The sequence below is a fragment of the Centrocercus urophasianus genome, unplaced genomic scaffold, assembly GCF_019232065.1.
Source record: "Centrocercus urophasianus isolate 14NV4802_14NV808 unplaced genomic scaffold, USGS_Curo_1.0 seq_22, whole genome shotgun sequence".
NCBI classification, from domain to species: Eukaryota; Metazoa; Chordata; class Aves; order Galliformes; family Phasianidae; genus Centrocercus; species Centrocercus urophasianus.
The window spans coordinates 12,121,641-12,139,263 of record NW_024884778.1 but is presented as its reverse complement, the minus strand read 5'-3'; the positions used below and the strand labels follow the sequence as shown (position 1 = coordinate 12,139,263).

General features: G+C 35.6%; 1 protein-coding gene across 1 annotated transcript in view; it reads left to right on the top strand.

Annotated features, from left to right (window-relative positions):
- Nucleotides 1–17,623, top strand: part of CACNA2D3 (calcium voltage-gated channel auxiliary subunit alpha2delta 3) — a 397,031-nt gene that overhangs the window by 358,166 nt on the left and 21,242 nt on the right. The window contains exons 31-34 of the mRNA XM_042823539.1: nucleotides 1,776–1,846; nucleotides 10,859–10,934; nucleotides 14,001–14,053; nucleotides 15,660–15,715. Coding sequence (XP_042679473.1) covers nucleotides 1,776–1,846; nucleotides 10,859–10,934; nucleotides 14,001–14,053; nucleotides 15,660–15,715 — 256 coding nt within the window. The remainder of the gene's footprint in view (nucleotides 1–1,775; nucleotides 1,847–10,858; nucleotides 10,935–14,000; nucleotides 14,054–15,659; nucleotides 15,716–17,623) is intronic.

Below are 17,623 nucleotides of genomic sequence, written 5' to 3'. Positions count from 1 at the left end.
GTTCCTATGTCACTGCCTCCTGATGTACATATATAGGGAGAAAACCTTTCTGCCATATCATGGCATAAGGTGCTAATTCCTCTTCTGCCATATCCAGCACTGGTAGCTCCTTCAAATATTTAGCTACTTAACTGCTGTTAAACTCAACCATTATTTAGGACAGATCTAAGCCACAGGTGGTGAGTTTTGTTGATGTAACACTGAAGTTAATAGTATGATAATTACATTCTATGCTTTTTACACACATATATCTATATATATGTATGTACACACTCTTTCTTTGTTGAGGAAGGAAGGAATAGGGAAGTGGGATGATGCCTTTTCAGTTACTCACCTTTCTGGGCTTATTTCAGTGCTGTTTTTCTTTGGACTTGCCAGAAATGGCCTGAACCACTCTAAAAGTCTTGTCCTGGGGCACTGTAATTCTTCATCTGAGTTACCACTAAATCCAAATATATTAAAAAATAACAATTGTTTGGGTGTTACTACTTTGGGGAGAACTAGCATTTACAAATGGAGCTTTTGTGGAAAGAACTGTCACTGAAATGTCTTCATAAGACTGAAGCATAACTTAATAAATCATGTTTATTGCTATCTAAGGTTATATAGTCATTTATGGTTTGGGCTTTTTGACATTAGCTGACTGCCTCTCCCATAGTTAGGATAATCTTTCTTCATCAGTCAACCAGCGCTATTGAAGCTAGTATTTTTAGTCATATAAACTACAAATGTTCCTCTTGTTTCTAGGAGATTTTGCACACCCATGTGTTTTGGAAAATGTTCCAAGTTTCCCCTGAGTTTAAAAAAAGAAAAAAAGGCAATACTTGCTTTTTAGGTAGAGGAATGCATTTTCTTGGCTTGGACTGTAACTTCTCTGCCTGCAAACTCCCAGGTGCATACTTGAGGTCAAGTAAGTTCCTTGTAATGGAATTGGCGTTTAGTTCATACAAAACCTATGGAATTTGTGCAATTTGAGAGTGTAGTGCCCTTTCCACCAATAAATTGTGGGATTTCTCCCTTTAAACACGATGGAGAACTTATCCGATCCTTATGGGAGTTGGGGTCCTCAGATGAGAAAATGTCTTCCCAACCTAGAAAAAAAAAAAATGCTGTACATACAAGATTTTTGAATTCCATATGAATGGCTACAGAAAATGGAGTCACTTCCATGTTGCATACCGAATTCATAATGTGAATGTTTGCTTTCTCAAAAGAGATTTATTTTTATTAGTCCACATCTACTGAACAAGGATAAAATGAGTAATTCATCAGGCTGAGTGGTTTTAAGTATAAAATGACTTTGAATGAAGTTAAAATTTCTAGGACTGATGAAATGTACTGTCCTGGTTCCTTAAACAGGTCATGCAGGAATTATAAACAATGCTTTTTTATGACCGCTTATTAAATCCTCTCACAACCTGTTTATATCTTTCTGAGTAACATTTTAATCACAAGGGTTTGTGATCAGATTAATGTGTTTCCTTTGTAAGCTTTAGGTTGGGATGGCTTGTATTTCCGGTATTAGATGTTATATAATGTCCCTCAATCTATTGTATAAGCTCTCACATCTGCTCAAGGGTAATAATTTAGTCTGTATAACTTGCCATGACTATGAAGTCCTCTTCAGTTTTTATGTAGCAATAGTCATGAAAACCTATCTATGTAGCTGTCAAACCGACTCTTGTCAGATCATAGAATATGCCAGTTTAAATTATATCCATTTTTGTTTTGCATTTTTCTACATCTGGTAATTTTTTTGTATTTTTCCCTTGCAGACTGGTAACTTTTTTGGGGAGATTGAAGGGGCTGTGATGAACAAATTACTAACAATGGGCTCCTTTAAGAGGTAAGAATTACATCAGTGTTTTATCTCTTACAAAATGTTTCAAAAAAAAAACCCAACAAAATAAAACAAAACCAAAGTCATATAAAGAAAGGCCAAAATGGACAGCTTGGCTGGATTCTCATTATGCCTTTTTTTTCTGTATTCTGTATGATAACTTGTTACCATACACATTTCATTAAACGTTCTGGAGACAGTCAACAGGGAGTTCCTTTTTTATTGGACTGTGATGCTAGAACCTTGTGCCTCTCCTGTTCCCACTGTGCTCAAGTGGAAATGAGATTAGACCATATCTACTACTGAACAGTTCTGAATAGCTCTAGAGCAAATCACTGATGAAGCATTAAACATCTTGACCCGTAAAAAGTTGGAGATTGCTCAAATCACATAGTGAATGATGCCCTATTGTTCTAAAAGTGTTCTGCCAGTAATTCTTCACCTCATATGTTAACTGACCTTTGAACATTTCTGTGACTATTGACTTAATCTTGCTATCATCATGACAGTATAACTAATGGTGATTTGATGTGTTGTCCTTTGAAATAAATTAAGCATCCTGGAAAAGTAAGAAAACTTTTCCTTGTAACTCAGCACCAAAGTCTTCATGGCTTTCACACATCCTGAGAACTGCTCCTTATCCCTTTGTCCCCTTCCAACTCATGCAAGAGCATGAGAGAAGTGCAGTCCACGTGCATAGCCCTTTTCACTTTTCTCTTACTGCACATTTCTAGCATTAAAAAAATGACACATCGCTGTTCCCATCAACCACTGAATTTAGTTACTGCATGCAGGGTGTACACAGAGGCTTTCAAAACAGATGGCTTTTGTGTTTCCTGGGTAAAGCAGCTGTCTTAAAGGCAGAAAGCTTTCCATGTGTATTGTAGGCAGAAAGCTTTTACTCAGTGCGTTATAGCTGAATAACACTCGCAGTAAATGACTGACCTGAAATAGAAAGATCTAGCGCTCACTAAATCATCCTACATCCTCATTCTTTGAGGGTGGCAACCTTTATGTGTTTAGCATTACATTCTTAACATGTGCTATAAAAGGAAGTGAAGTAATACCTATTTATAGAATGAGCTCTACAATGGAAAGATCTGTTTATACAAAAGCTGAAGAATTTTATTTAATGCAAACAAAAAAAAAAAGTGCAGCTAAAATCAAAGGATAAAGCTATAATTAGTCCCCCCTCCCCCCCCTTTTTTTTTTCGTCCTGCCTAGAAAGCCTTTCAAACAGTGTATCTACTGAACAATTGATGGTGGTGAGCACCTCAACTGAGAAAACAAAGGTTACGCTTCTTGAGTATTCTACCTAGGCTGTGGTGGGCAGCAATTTGAAGTGGATCATTGGCTCAGGATATTTCTAGTCCGTAGCTATGAGGGAGTTACAGATAATGAAACCACTAGCTCCATGAAACAGAGCTGCAAGCTAAAGAAACGAAAACACGATGAGCCAATTATTTAAGAACAATAAACTGGTCGTTGCCAATCAGTTAAAAACGGGAGAGAATCAAAGTGGTGTAATTGCTCTAAATGAGCCACCTGCTTTTCCTGCTGTACAGCAGATAGCTCAGTGCAGCAACAGAAAACAAAATGTCTTCGAGCTGTGCTGGATGAGATCTTTAAAATAAATTATTCCACTAACTTGAATGAAAAATATTTGCTACCTCTAATGAATAACTCAGGCACATGTACTGAATTTTTAAGGTTATTAATTGAGGGAAGTTGTTTTTCCAGTATTTATTTATCTTATGGAATAAGAGAAGAGATAAAAAGTAGAATGGTGCAGTGGCAAAATATATTATCTTGAGGGCACAACAAGATATACATTGCATTATCTGTGTCAATGCTGCTCTTAGCATGAAGGCAAAATGAGAGACCAAGCTCTGATCTTAGCCATTCATTCCTGAGCCCGTCCTTCCATGCAACTTATTTCTAATACGAAATCTACCAACCAACAGCTGAAGTAAACCTAACATTGCCCTCTCAGGTCTCGTCTTGCCCCTTTTTCATTTGTTTTAGAGGTAGAAGGTTCCACAGTGCCTGATCTTCTCTGCAGAAGAGTTTCCTGACATGCCACATAACTGTGGGGATGGGAGCCCTCTTCCTTTGCTACCAATAAGCTGAGTAGGAGTGCAGATACGTGCTGCTGCCTCGCAGATTCATACCGGCTTTCAGGCTCTCTGGCCACAAAAGGAATGAAATAACCCTTTGTGAGTTCACTCAACTACCACTCATTCGGAGGGATAGAGAAGTTCTTTTCAGGATTGAGCTGGAGGTGTTAAACAAAAGGGGGTTGTTTGCTCCTGACTGTGTTTCTTTTCAACCTGCAGCAGGATGAAATTCAATTTTTGTGTTAGCTGTTTATTTTTTAAAGTGAACTTAAATACCTCCTTCCCTCCCTAATTTCTTTAAACTCAGTACTTCTTTTGAATTCTATTTATGTATATACGTGTGTATATTTTCTTAGTTTATGGATTTTATATTTAGAGGAAAAAATGGTATCAGTGTCTCCACAGCAACGTGACGTTCCGTGATTTCTTTTAGCAAAATAATGTTTACCTTATACCCTGAATATTGCATACAATTAGTTAAAACATGATTTAAATTCATTATTAAATAAATTAAGATGTGCTTATGGAAAAGTATCTGCTTCACATAACAGAAAAAAAATGTGTCTTTATTGATTCCTCAATACTCTGCTTATGTAAAAACAGTGGGGGGGAAAATGATGGCTCAAAGCATAAAAATATAAAGAAAAACAATAACATTCAGAAAATCAAGAGCCATCAAAGTAATGAGATTGCCAAATAAATGAGTTTAGTAAATCTGTTCTAGAAAATTTAATCTCTTGACTTGAAAGCAGCTTGGTACTTTCCAATACAGAGAAACCCAATCAATTCCGTAAGACAAATATGGAAGCAGAATTATTTCCTCTTAACAGTTTTGCTTCCACCAGGAGAAATCTGTGTTTTGGTGTCTCGTGGTGTTAGGATAGTTGACAGAAATAGTGCATCCTCAAGTTCCAGCTTTTCCAGATGCTACGGCTCACTCTAATAAGCTCTTGTTGCTCTGAGAGCTTCCCTGGTTTCTTCCTTTTTCATCCTTTGTTCCTTTATCTTTACTCACATGTTTCCTAGTGAATAATGCATACTGTTTATGCCCTTACGGCACAGTGCAGTCCAGTTCCTTCACCTGTGTTCTCTAAATGCACTTACATAGGGGCCGACTTTCATCTCCCTGACTTGACTCACTTCATACTCCAAACTTAACAAGTGTTTTGCCTCTGGGTTATAAGAGTATACAAAAATTCAAAACCCTTTGCTAAGCCACTCCAAGAGAGCAAAACATTTCTAAAGCCAAATTATGAAAACAGAAACTGTTTGATCAGGTTGCTAATTCCCACTGAGGCAGCGCAGTCTCCAAATGAAGGATATTCTTCTGTTTAGTTTAGGCTACTTTGTCTTATTTAAGCATTTGATTCAATTAAATATTCTTGAAATTGTGTGAATATGACACTGCTGTATTTATAAATTGTATTTATTTTCACTTTGGAGAAGATCAGTACTAGGGTAAAGGAACAATTCCAGAAGGGTTTACTGAATCTGTTATTGGATAAATGTCAATTATAAAGATTCTATCTTTAGTAGTAATTTATTTTGTAAAAGTGAGCTCAAGATATACCCCATGTTTAGGGCATAAATACTAGAATCACAGAATGATTTAGATTGAAAGAAACCTTTGAAGCTCTTGTAGTGCTACCCTTCTGACATGGGTGCAGACATCTTCCTCTAGGTCAGATTGCTCAAAGACCATCCAACCTGACTTTGAACATTTCCAGTGATAAGACACCTACAGCTTCTCTGGGGGACCTGTTCCAGTGTCTCAGCTCACTCATCATGAAAAATTTCTTCTTTATATGCAATTTAAGTCTACCCTCTTACAGCTTAAAACTGTCATTTCGCTATATGTCCTGGTAAAAAAAACTAATGAGCTTCGCAATTTATTTCCTCTCAAACATTATTATCATCTCCTGTATTAACTGCACTACATCTGCACTACAGAGTATTTATTAAGCATACACACTGATTCTTCAATTTCTAGATGAATAATATGTAATTATCCTACTCTGAAGAGTGACTTTTCATTTTTATCAATGAAATAGCTGTCAAAGAGAATAATACAGCAGACTGTCTAGTGCAGGGTTACAAACAGACCTTGTTCCTAGCTGCATGCTGCTTGTAAGTACAAAATAACATACTTCACTGCCCTCTTGTCATCACCAATGACAAGGAACTAGACCTGATTTTTTTTCACATTTGCCAGATGTACATCTTGTACTCGTGCTCTAAAACTCTCCTCTTGCTGTGTGGATGTTTTCCACTCCTATCTTGTCCTTGTGACATCTAAAATTAATGTCTCAAAACAGTTTGGGTGTAATTTGAATTTACATCTCTGTAAATATTGCTACTAATTTCATGGAGAGAATTAGTATTTTGGGATCCTTTTACCCACCTAAGGAGAAACTCAGACTTGTGCAATGTAAATGAATTGTCATTCTGTAAGCTGAAAATGCAGACTGAGTTATGGGTTTTATACATTTTATGCTCTGGAGCACTTTGGCAACTAGGAATAGCTGAATTCAAAGCAAAGGTATTTGATGACAAGTTCATTTTCTCAAAATGCTCTGATTTATTTTTAAGCTTTTTTTTTTTTTTTTTCCTTGGTGATGAAAAATATTAGTTTGACTGCTTCTGGATATTAATGATTTGTAAATGAAAGGAGAGCCAGAAAAGAAACAGTATATAACTTCATATGCTGTGCTGCTATCTCCCAACAGGGACCCTCTCTAGTCTTAAGACATAGACTTATGCTTCACAACATTCCATACTGTCCCTCCTTCTCCTCCTTGCAAGAGTATGAGGCAGGCTATACGTCTTGTGTCTGGATTAATGAACACCTTACAACCAGAAGTAAGCTTTAGTCACTGTTAATTCTCACATAGACCACTGGGAAACAGCAGCATAAAAAAATTAGGACCTCTTTTATCATGGGCTTCCTATGCTTGTTTTCTGCACTTCGTTTCTTATGTTTATAACATAAGAAGTGTATTATTCTTATAAATTATTTGAAAATCCCCAACTATCTTGAACTGATGACAAGGTATTTGAAATGTTTGCCTTGAAAATTCTTCAGCTGTTATCAGTGATGATATTTCACACTGCCACCTAGAAATCCATAGGTATGCTGAAAATCTAGCTGGAAGCAATAGAATACATCTGTTGGTATAGCCTGTACTGCTGGCAGGTCTTAATTTTCTTGAACTGGATTTGCACTTTCTTGTTGCAGAGTATAAGGCTGGAATTTGCTATATCTGGAAGTTAACACTGAAATGTTTTTTGCTGAAATCTGTTCATCTCCTGAAGTTGCACACCTCATTTAATTTTGAGAAAGTTATCTTCCACTAGCTCAAGACAGTTGCACACAGCTTGTGTTTCTCCTATGTCTGATGTTGAAACCTCCATAGACTTCAATGACGAGATGTGGGAATGGGGGCAGTTAGCAGCATCCGTATGTTAGAAAGCCCCAGTCATGTTGTCTTTAGCAAAGCTCTTCTGTGGAGTGCTGTAATACACAGAATAGAATTGGGCGTCTAGATGGGTTTAAAATTAGATTGTGGGAAGCAAGCAATTATGTTCGCTAAGTATAGTCAGTCGAAAAGGATACGGGTAGCTGCAAACAGTTATTTAAAACTGTAACACAATCACTTCAAAAAGGGTAATCTGGAAGCCTTTCTTTCTGCAACAGTGAGTTAAGTCTGTCTGAATGAGGGAAAGATTATTTGGTAAAATCTCAAAGACATTAGCAATAAAATAACACTCAAGAAATGACACCTGAACACAGAAGCACTACAGTCTCTTAGAGTACTGTTTTGACTACCAATGCTGTAGTAGCCTTTGCAAGGAATAAGGCTGGAAGGCTCTTACTATTACAAGTATAAAAACAAAACAAAGCAAAACTGTATTTGAATTTGTTAATGCCTTGGAACTCGTTTATACTGAGCTTCAATACCATTCACAGAGACAGAGAGTCTAGAATTGATTCAATATGTTGTAGTGTTCAGATTTCAACATGGCTATGGGCTTCATCCACAGATCTTTGAAGTGTAGTGCAAAATTCCTTTTTGTTTTTAGCACGAAAGAATCAGGTCTTTGTAAGATCGTTTGGCAATAGTGTTTTGGCAGGTATATTTTGTACATTATGTATTACAGTAGTTTGAGTAGTCTTTAGAAACTTTCAGATAGGTGTTGAACCTGCCCACTCTGAAAGTTACTGACATGGGAATACTTGGTTAAAAACTAGAACTCTTTCCAACTCTTCCAGGCTTTTTTTTTTTTACATCTGTCATGCACTTTTCTAAAAATTGGCCCTTTTTAAATTTTCCTCTCTCTTTTTTTAAATTTTTTTTGCAAACTTGTTCCTGAACCAGAATCTTCACAGTGGCAATACCTTCATATGTATTTACTACAGCTAAGCTTGTTTTATCACCTGTAGATGACATTCAAGCATTTCCAAACAACAACGTTATAGTGTTCCATACTGATGTTGACATTTTTCTTACAACTGCTCTTCTCCTCTATCACTCAAAACTTTAATATTTTTTCCCTTTTAAGTGAGGTGCTATTTAACTACACAAATTTTAACATCTTTATTCTAGTTACTCATAATACAGTTCTAGATTTTTGTCTACTCCATGCAGTACAGTACAATAATACACAAATCTAGCATGTTGTGGCACAGTATCAGTTATATTTCGGATTATCTGTGTGAGCACAAACTTCAGTCTTTCATGTTTGAGCATTTGAAGAAACTATTCTGTCTGTCTTAACTGTAATACTAACAGGCATAAATACTGGGGGAGGGGAGAAGGCATTTTTCCAAATATAAAATATCGGTGCACAATAATAGCATTTGGTTAACACTTCTTAACAGGATAACAAAGTTCACAGATTGACCAAGTGGTTTTAGTGTATGATCTGAAAGTTGAGAAAATGTTTGTGTTTTCCAGTACTAAATGAAAGGTCACCAAAATTATTATGAAACCTTTTACAAAGAATGAAGACAAAGTTGAGTGCTATTCAACTTGTTGCACTCAAGATTAACGAGACCATATCATCCAAGTATAATTCTTTGACTGCTTTGCAGAGAGCATGTTAAAATCCTTAAACTGTCTTGTATGTACACGTATCTCTTGCCACCATCACTAGCACGTCCATGTGGACATACAGTAGAGTTCTTAACAGTAGAGGAATGAAACAGTCAAGTCAGGACTGGAAAGGCAAGCTGTAGAGATTACCTTACAGGGGTTTTATTCTGACCATGGCTAAAAGGGAAAAAAAAAAAAAAAATGCTAGGGAAAGTGGTGTATTACTGCATGCCATACAGGCAGCACAGCTTACACCCTGTACTGCTCTGTTTGTCTTGGCAGATCTGTGTGCGCGGATCTGGCTGTGGGCGTGATTCTGCCAAAGATGGTCAGTGTTCAACTTACACCCATGTTTAGGTCTCTAGTTATGCGTTTGTCTACCATGTGCCTCTCTCTGCCAGTCCACAAAACAATGGCTTCCTAGCCATTTCTGTTCTGAAAATAAGATGAAATGAATGATGTAAGCTCTATGACTAAGTACTAAATGTTTAGCTGAAGCTGCAAGATCCAATATATTCAGATATTTTGCTTGTAAGCCAAAAAGAAATATAGTGTATAGTAAAGAAGATTTTAGTGATGGTTGCTGTCACAAAATTAGATCAGAAGAAATTGTATACAGTTTCTGCCATAATAGTTTAAAATGTTTTGTTGGTACAGGTTGCTATGTTTCATGGCATGCAGTGCAGAATGCCTTATGGTGGTACTGAATGCATTTCATGACCTGGTTTTGGCAGCTTCTGGGACATCCCTTCCATAGCTGAACTTGTGTGTGCTCCTTTCCACTTCACTTAGAAGCAAGGCACACATTGCAAAATGTTGAAGTCCCATCTCATACACCTTTAAGGCATATATGTCCAATTGTATTCTCTTGTCCCTCTGGTGATGCAAAAGTCGAATGGATATATTCAAATAAAGCTAGTAACATTCATGTATCTACATTCATTGTAACTTATCAGCTACAGATTCTTTACATCTGCTACTGATGTTGACTTCTTTTTATGTATGGATGCAATCTGTTAATTGTTCTATGGACGGACAGATTTAGAGAAATAATCACAACACCATATACTATCTCTGAGTTCTGGATTTTACATTTAGATCTCTGAAGTGTGTCAATGAGTAAAACCATAAGCAGAAAGAAACTGCCATTTATTATGCATCTGAGGAGGCTTCTAGCATATGTTGATTCCGAGAGGTAACTGACATGAAATACTTGCCCTTGTGAAAAGATGCAAAAGGAATCCCAACCTGCCTCTATTGTCTGTCCCATGAATACACTGAAATATCACTTCTCTCTTTGGAAGCAACACTGTTATTTCAGCTTCGTTATGTTAGAGATGTTAAAACTGCAGAAGTGACATTTTGTCTTTTCTGGAGTTTGAATGGTCTGTTGTGAGAAGCCCCTCAAATGCATAGGTTCTTTCACTTCCTGGGGCTAAATGTGCTGATCTCAGTCCAGAACCAATTGTTTAAGCATCATGTTGAATGTGTATTCTCCTCTTCCTCACATTGTTTATCTCATTGTGTGTTACACTGTATGTGTATCTTCCCTTTTTTCTCACAGTTACGCTTTTGCTTTGTTCTGCAGTCTGATAAAATCCTTACAAAGTTTTCAACAGTTTCTCACCTTTATTCTCCTTTGTGCAACATGTATTTTAGTAATCCCCTCCTGTCTTTTCCCTGCTGCCCTTCCTTTTTTTTTCCCTTTTTTTTCCTGTCTACATTGCGAGCAGACTGTTTCATATCACCACGATTACTCCACTGTGTTTTCTCCTTTTAGTCAAGCAGTTTTCTGTTCTTCTCTGTAGAATTACACTTTATGACTACCAGGCCATGTGTAGAACAAACAAAGAGAGTAGCGACAGTGCCCATAGCTTACTGGACGTAAGTACAGTGAATTTTATGAGCACCTTTTCATGCACTCATCAAAGAAAATTGTTGCAAATATCTCATGGCCATTCTAAGCCCATTATTTTAATTTGGAATGCTTAAAACTCTTGCGTTTATCATAGTTCATACAAGGAATGGTTCATTGTAAACCAAAAGGAAGCGTTAAGCATTTTTAAGTTTAAATACTTATGCAGTCATTCTTACCTTGGACTCCCATTTCTGTCTGACGTTCCGTCAGATTGTCCATTGCACCATGTGAGTCTACCTCAGGACTTTTTGAAATTGTGCTTTCTTTAGGGAGCTGGAATCACACATGCCTTTTCTGTGTGTAAACACATACACACAAACAATGATGGAATTGAAATTTAAAATTTATTTATGTATATATTTATTTATATATACATATATGAAATAATTTGTTCATTGATGAAGTATACAACTGAATAATTTTAACTTTTTTTTTTCCACGGTATTTGAAGAAGATATCTTTTAAAATAAAATGTCAATGATTATTTGAACCCTTCTCTAGCAATCAGCTCTGGATACAAACCCTGTCTCTTTGCAAGGCCTGACTAGCATAAAGCCAGGCCTAGCAAGGATGACAAATCTTTCTTCCCAAATGACGTCTAGTGTTACTGATTACTCACAGTAGTCTATCAGTTAGAAATAGTTAAACTGTAGATCTTGCATATTAAACAGGAATTTTTTTTAATGGCAGTTTGATCATGAAGAATTATGTAAAAGCATAATATGGAGCAAAATACTGCTTCAATTTTATCAGTCTAGAAAAGTTATCTGGTATTATTTTTAAATAAAGAGGGATCCAGCTTGAAAAAAAATAGCCTGCCTACTTAAACTCTTGAGGAAATATCAAAGTTGTGGCAACTTCCAAATATTTATAAATATATAGCATCTATGATTTGTTTAATAATTTTGGGATGTTTCAGATGACCCCATGATTTTTAAATACCTGGAAATGTGGGTTTACTGCACTTACTAGACTTATTCACTAATGCCTGAACCTGAAATAAGATTGGTATATCATGAAGTACTGGGCTGTGCAATGAGACTTACATTGTTGGTGAAATAGTGCAGGACACTGTGATTCACATTTGCACAAAAAAATTTAAAATATATTAACACTTCTAGCAACAACCTTCCATTCTGGGACCTGGGGCTTCAGCTAAGGGGCATGTTCTTTCCTTATATTATTAGATAATGAAAACTCTTCTTTCAATCCTCAAGGATTGTCAAGTTCAACTCCTCAAAAGTATTTTTTTTTCTTTCTTTTGTTTTACTCCCACAGTTTTGCACACATAGATTAGGTTACAGGGCAGCATTCCATTCACATAAACAATGCATTTGTTCCCAAATATTTATAATTCCACTTGAGAATTACCATTGTATAAGTACACTGCTAGATATAGAGACTGAGAAAATCTTTAAAAAGTTCAAAAACAGATATGAATGCTTTGAACAGCAGAGAAGTGGAATATAAGTATGGAAGCCCATGTGTCAGCTGTCCCACAGCATTCTGCCACAATCATGGAATGCAAGTCAAGGGCTGGACCCTGGTGACTGGTACCAGTGTTCAGGTTGTGGAATTAAAACAGTAAATTAGAGATGGACAAGATTTACAGATGGTTTATTGATTTTCTTTAACAGTATAGGATTGCTTCTTAAAAGACAATCTGTAAGTTTGCTATTTAGCATATTTTCTTGTTTAAAATTATTTAAGTCCCAGATAAACCTCCACAGAACCACTTGGTTGCAAGGAAATCAGTGCCATGGAATCACCCAGCTCAACCTTTGGCTCTCGGTGATAGCTGAGATACATACAAAGAAAAAACCTGGTTGCAATTGTTGAGGGAACAGTCTTTGAGTGTGAAAGGCTGTCTTGATAAAATCCCATATCATGAAAACACGTTTCTAGCTATGTAATGAATTATTTTCTGCTAAAATTCCAACACATTTTTCTGATTTTGTAGTCATGATTTTGAAACCTTTATTTTTTTTTAGATATATTCGAAGTTATTTCATTTTCTTGCAGCTCTCATATTGAAAGTTACATTTTTATAATACATATTATACTTTACATATATCAGTTACAAATAATAAGTACATGTTATTTTCTATTATATAATTTGGTATTATCTAAGCAAAAGTGTACAACAAAATATTTAATTACTTGAGTGGGAAATGTCAAGTTCTCTGATTGGGAATTAAAATGAAAAGGATGCTCCACAGGGCTGAAATTTTGTTTTCTCTTCATCCCTAGGTAATACTTACAGCTGTTTTCTCTTCTCTGGTCAGACAGTACTTAATTGGAGAAAATCTTGACAGTCCTGGGCTGTGTTCTGCTGGCTTGTTATTTCAGAATTTCATGCCAGTGAACAATATACTTTCATAAATCAATAATCTTATGGATATTCTGTTTTAAAAAAAAAACCAAAATTTTATGATTTGTCTCTATTATTCGTCGTACTGTAAACACAGGATTTTAAAAATATTTGCTTTATTGTAAATTTTATAATCCAGCAAAGTGAAAGATTGTGGAAGAATCTTAGAAATTACATTCAGTGCTTAAAAGTGAGCCTTCACTATGACACAGATGACTTTGTTTAGGTAATTTCAAATGACAGAAGCATTTCCTAGTCTCATTAGACGGAGATAATGAATAGAGATTTACATTATAGAGAGGCAAGTCTGTGAGTTGCAGCCTAAGGAAAGCCCCATATTTTCTAACAGAACTGTTCCTCCAGCATTAGCCTGGGAAATAGGAACCCCTAGAGGTTAAATATTTAAGAATAGTTTGCAAAACTTTCCTTTTCCGGCTGATAATCTGTGTGTCCAACCAACCACATTAAGAGAAAATTTCATTACTGTATATTTTACTATTCAGCAGAATGGTATATTTTCTTTCATAACAAAATTATTGTTCTTTTTCTCATGCTTCCCATGCATTTTAATATCCATAACATTGTCTTTCCATGAAGAATTCAGTTAAGATATAAATACTGCATGTTTTGCCCTTTTATTAAATGAGTTGCTTCTCTTCAGCCTTATAATGCCTTCTTTGCTGCAGTAAAATGGATTATGACAGAGCTTGTCTTGTAAGTAATTTTTTTCAAGAGTTTAATGGATATTTATACAAATTAATGAGTATTTGTATTTTTTAATGCTTAATGAGCATTTGTACTTTTTGTCATTTATGTATACTGTATTATTTTTATTTTATTATTTTCAATTTGGTAGTAGTTCTCTCCATTTTTTCAGTCCAATTTAGCACTGTTAAAATCTGAAAAAATCCCAGCTATATGAAGGTGCAGTTGCACTTCTATTACATTATTCATGGTTGTCACTTCTATCTGTATGTCTTTGCTTAGTAAGCCTAGGATATTGCAATATACAAACCAAATTTATTATTGCAGTTAAATTGAACGGTGAATGTTGTGTTTAACACGAGTGTCTGGTTGTAATGCTGCTTGGGCAGGCTTGGGCAGGCTGATGTGAGTACAGCAAACTGTTCGAGTGATTCATTGCGGAGTTCATCATCTCCTAAATTTTTGTAAGATGGACCCTTTACAGCATATGCCAGATAAGGCATACTCTGTAGACTGTATTCAATTTCCACCTTGTCTAATTCTTCTAACAATTGAAGTTAATATAAAATGAGCATTGCCCTTAGGAAAGTTTGTCAGTGAATTCACAGAGAAATACTGTATGAAGAGGAAGCCTATAAATTCATTGAATTTGTTTTACAGTGTTTATCAGAGAGCAAGCTTGCAGATCGAACTAATTTTATCTCCCTTGAAATAGAATTAATCTTTTTTCTTGTAGTCAGTTTTTTTTTTTTTAATTGCAAATTATATGAACTTCCTAGAGAATTTGGATTAAAAGGTAAGGAAAATCAACTGGGTGGCATTTTATTTTATATTGCTGGAGGGCAGAGATTGATCTTAATAGCAGTGCTCAAAGTAAATATCTGGAAAATAAATCGTGTTAAAATACGACTTTGATGCAAACCATAATAACTTCAAAAAATTAAGGAACTTTCTGTGGTTAGAAATGTTGTCGTTTCATGTTCCTATGATAAACTGGATATTAGTTTTATGTTCCAGTAGTTTGGTAACTGATAGACAGATATGTTTCAGTCCATTCTTCAGAGCTAATCGAAGTATATTTTAGTGGGGAAAATGCATTCATTACGTGTCTATTCAGAGCTGGTTAGATACCAGTTAATCAGTCTTTGCTGCTCCTAGAAATAAAATAATTTTTATTATTTTAAATCCGGAAGTAATTGTGGGAATTATTTTATTTCTTCTCCTTGTGGTAGTGAGGGTAGTTATCAATCTTATGAAATTTTACTGGAGAGTCAAAATGCATTACATGGTGAAGGGGAGCTTTCAGTAATGTTCACCAATAAAAATACTGTGTGCTGCCATGCACTGAGAGCTTATATGGGCACCAGATAAGAATAAGAATGTAGTTCAGCAATAGGGAAATCTATGATTTATTAATAGGGTTTATTTTGGAATAAATTCCTGGTGGTAAGATACAACAGAAGCAGAAGCTGATAACCCCAAACTTACGTTAGCCAAATGAATTTCAGTTCTGCATTAGCTTCTATTTAAAGTGGGATTAACGGTATCGAACTGCAGTCAATTTAGTGTACTGAAAACATTCCTTGGGATAATTTGAAAAATCTAATTTCTTTAGGTTCCTCGTGGAGTTTAATCTATGCAGTTGGTGGCACTCTGATCTAACAGCAAAAGGTAAGCATGAATTCTGTTTTACTTTATTTTTAAATTTAAATGTACATTAAAAATTTTGATTAAATAGTAGACTTCTGAATAAATGAGTTTGCCTTTTGTTTCAGCATTCTCTTCTCTTTTAATATTTCCTAAAAAAAAAAAGGAGAACTGAGATCTTCTAAGAATAAGCAGAGTGCTCATGTACTCTAAGAATGCAGTGCGCTGCTATGATGGAAAAGTTAAAATAGTAGAGAATGGAATAGTAGATTTTCTTTTTCCTCTAAAATATTTCTCTTCATTCTAAGACGATCTATGACTTAAACAGTTACACTGCCTTTTTCTTCTTAATACTATGTTTCTTCTGGAGGTGATATAATATGTATGGGGTGATTGTTCTTCAAAATGCCATTTCAACATAATTCCAAAGGAAAATGATAATCTCAATATAATATCGTATGGAAATAAATTTTAAATGTTAAGATACTAAATTTAATGCTTTTACTTTTAAACAATACAAGCTAAAAATATATTTTGTTTTATTTTACTATTCAAAATTCTTCTGAAATAACAATGAAATTTTAAGAATCCCTAAGAACACTAAGTTTTGAATTTCAGTTATCTCATATTTTCACAGATTTTTTAATGACATTTTAGAAGTGCTGCTCAGAATTAAAGAGCTAATTTGCATCAGTGCTAGTCAATGGGCTATTTCAGAAGCCGATTGTGTAGCACAGCATTTATTGGTACAATGATTTTAAGTGATTTTTTCAGCCTCAGCTTTGCAGTTTTCTATACTTCTCAGCAAAGCAGACATCAAACATGTTGCCTTATATTTTAATTCCTATTTGCATTGGTATTAGGTTGTTTTTCTGCCAAAGTAAGATCCTGGCTAAAAGTAGAGCATTGGGAAAATTGAACAGCCTGATGCCCTAGAGTATTCCAGTGTCCTCTATCAGTAAGCAACTGGGCAGTGTAGCAGTAAATGGCAGAGCACTTGTCAGCTTCAACCTGATGTACGTACTGAGTAGAGAGAAAAGAAGGCTGGTATGGATGTCTGCTGGAGATGAAAGTTTCTAAGCATCAGCTTAGAGCAGCATTTCCCGTACTGATGGAAACTGTGTATTTTTATTGCAACACTGCAGCCAATTTTTCTGTTGTGTGAACAATGAGCTTAGTGTAAACTGAATGCACATAGAGAAACAGATCTCCATGAGAACCAGCTGTTTCTTTATCAGCAGTTTCTATATGGGTCATCTGAAAACCACAACTCGCTTTCCAGTGATGTCCCTAACCATGATGAAAATGGATGACTGTGTAGGACAGCGGGATTTGCTGTGCTAGTCCCAGGAAAGGCAAATCTGTTCCTATATTTGAAGAAGAATGGCGGGTATGCCAGCCATCACTCTTACTGTTTGTAGAACAGCACAAAGCAGCCTGAGTAGGGAATAGTTACTTTCTTTGGTGTTTTTTTCAAGTGTACCTTCCATGTGTGCCTTAATATATCCCATCATGAAGTATCCAATAACACTTGAATTGTGTGGTAGGGGAAATATCCTCAAAGGGCAGCATCCCTCCTCATCTCTTTAAAATAAATGTCTGTTTTGGTTTTTACACACACTAACTACAAAAGGCAGCAATTAATAACTAGCAACCTTTCATTTCCTGAGGACATCACTTTATGTCACTTTAAATCAGCAGAGTGATTGAAGGATTTTCATTCAAGTGTTAGTTGAAAGTGAATTTTTTGCTACACAATTCCTGTGCTCCATTTCTTTGATGAGTAAGGGTATCCAAAATACCCTCTCATCACACTCACTGGAATATCATGGTTTTATGGCACTGCTTGGCCAGATCAGATGTGATTAGGCAGTAGTGGTAGTTTGGAAATCAACAAGTATGAGCAAAATGAAAGCAAAGGAGATTTTACAG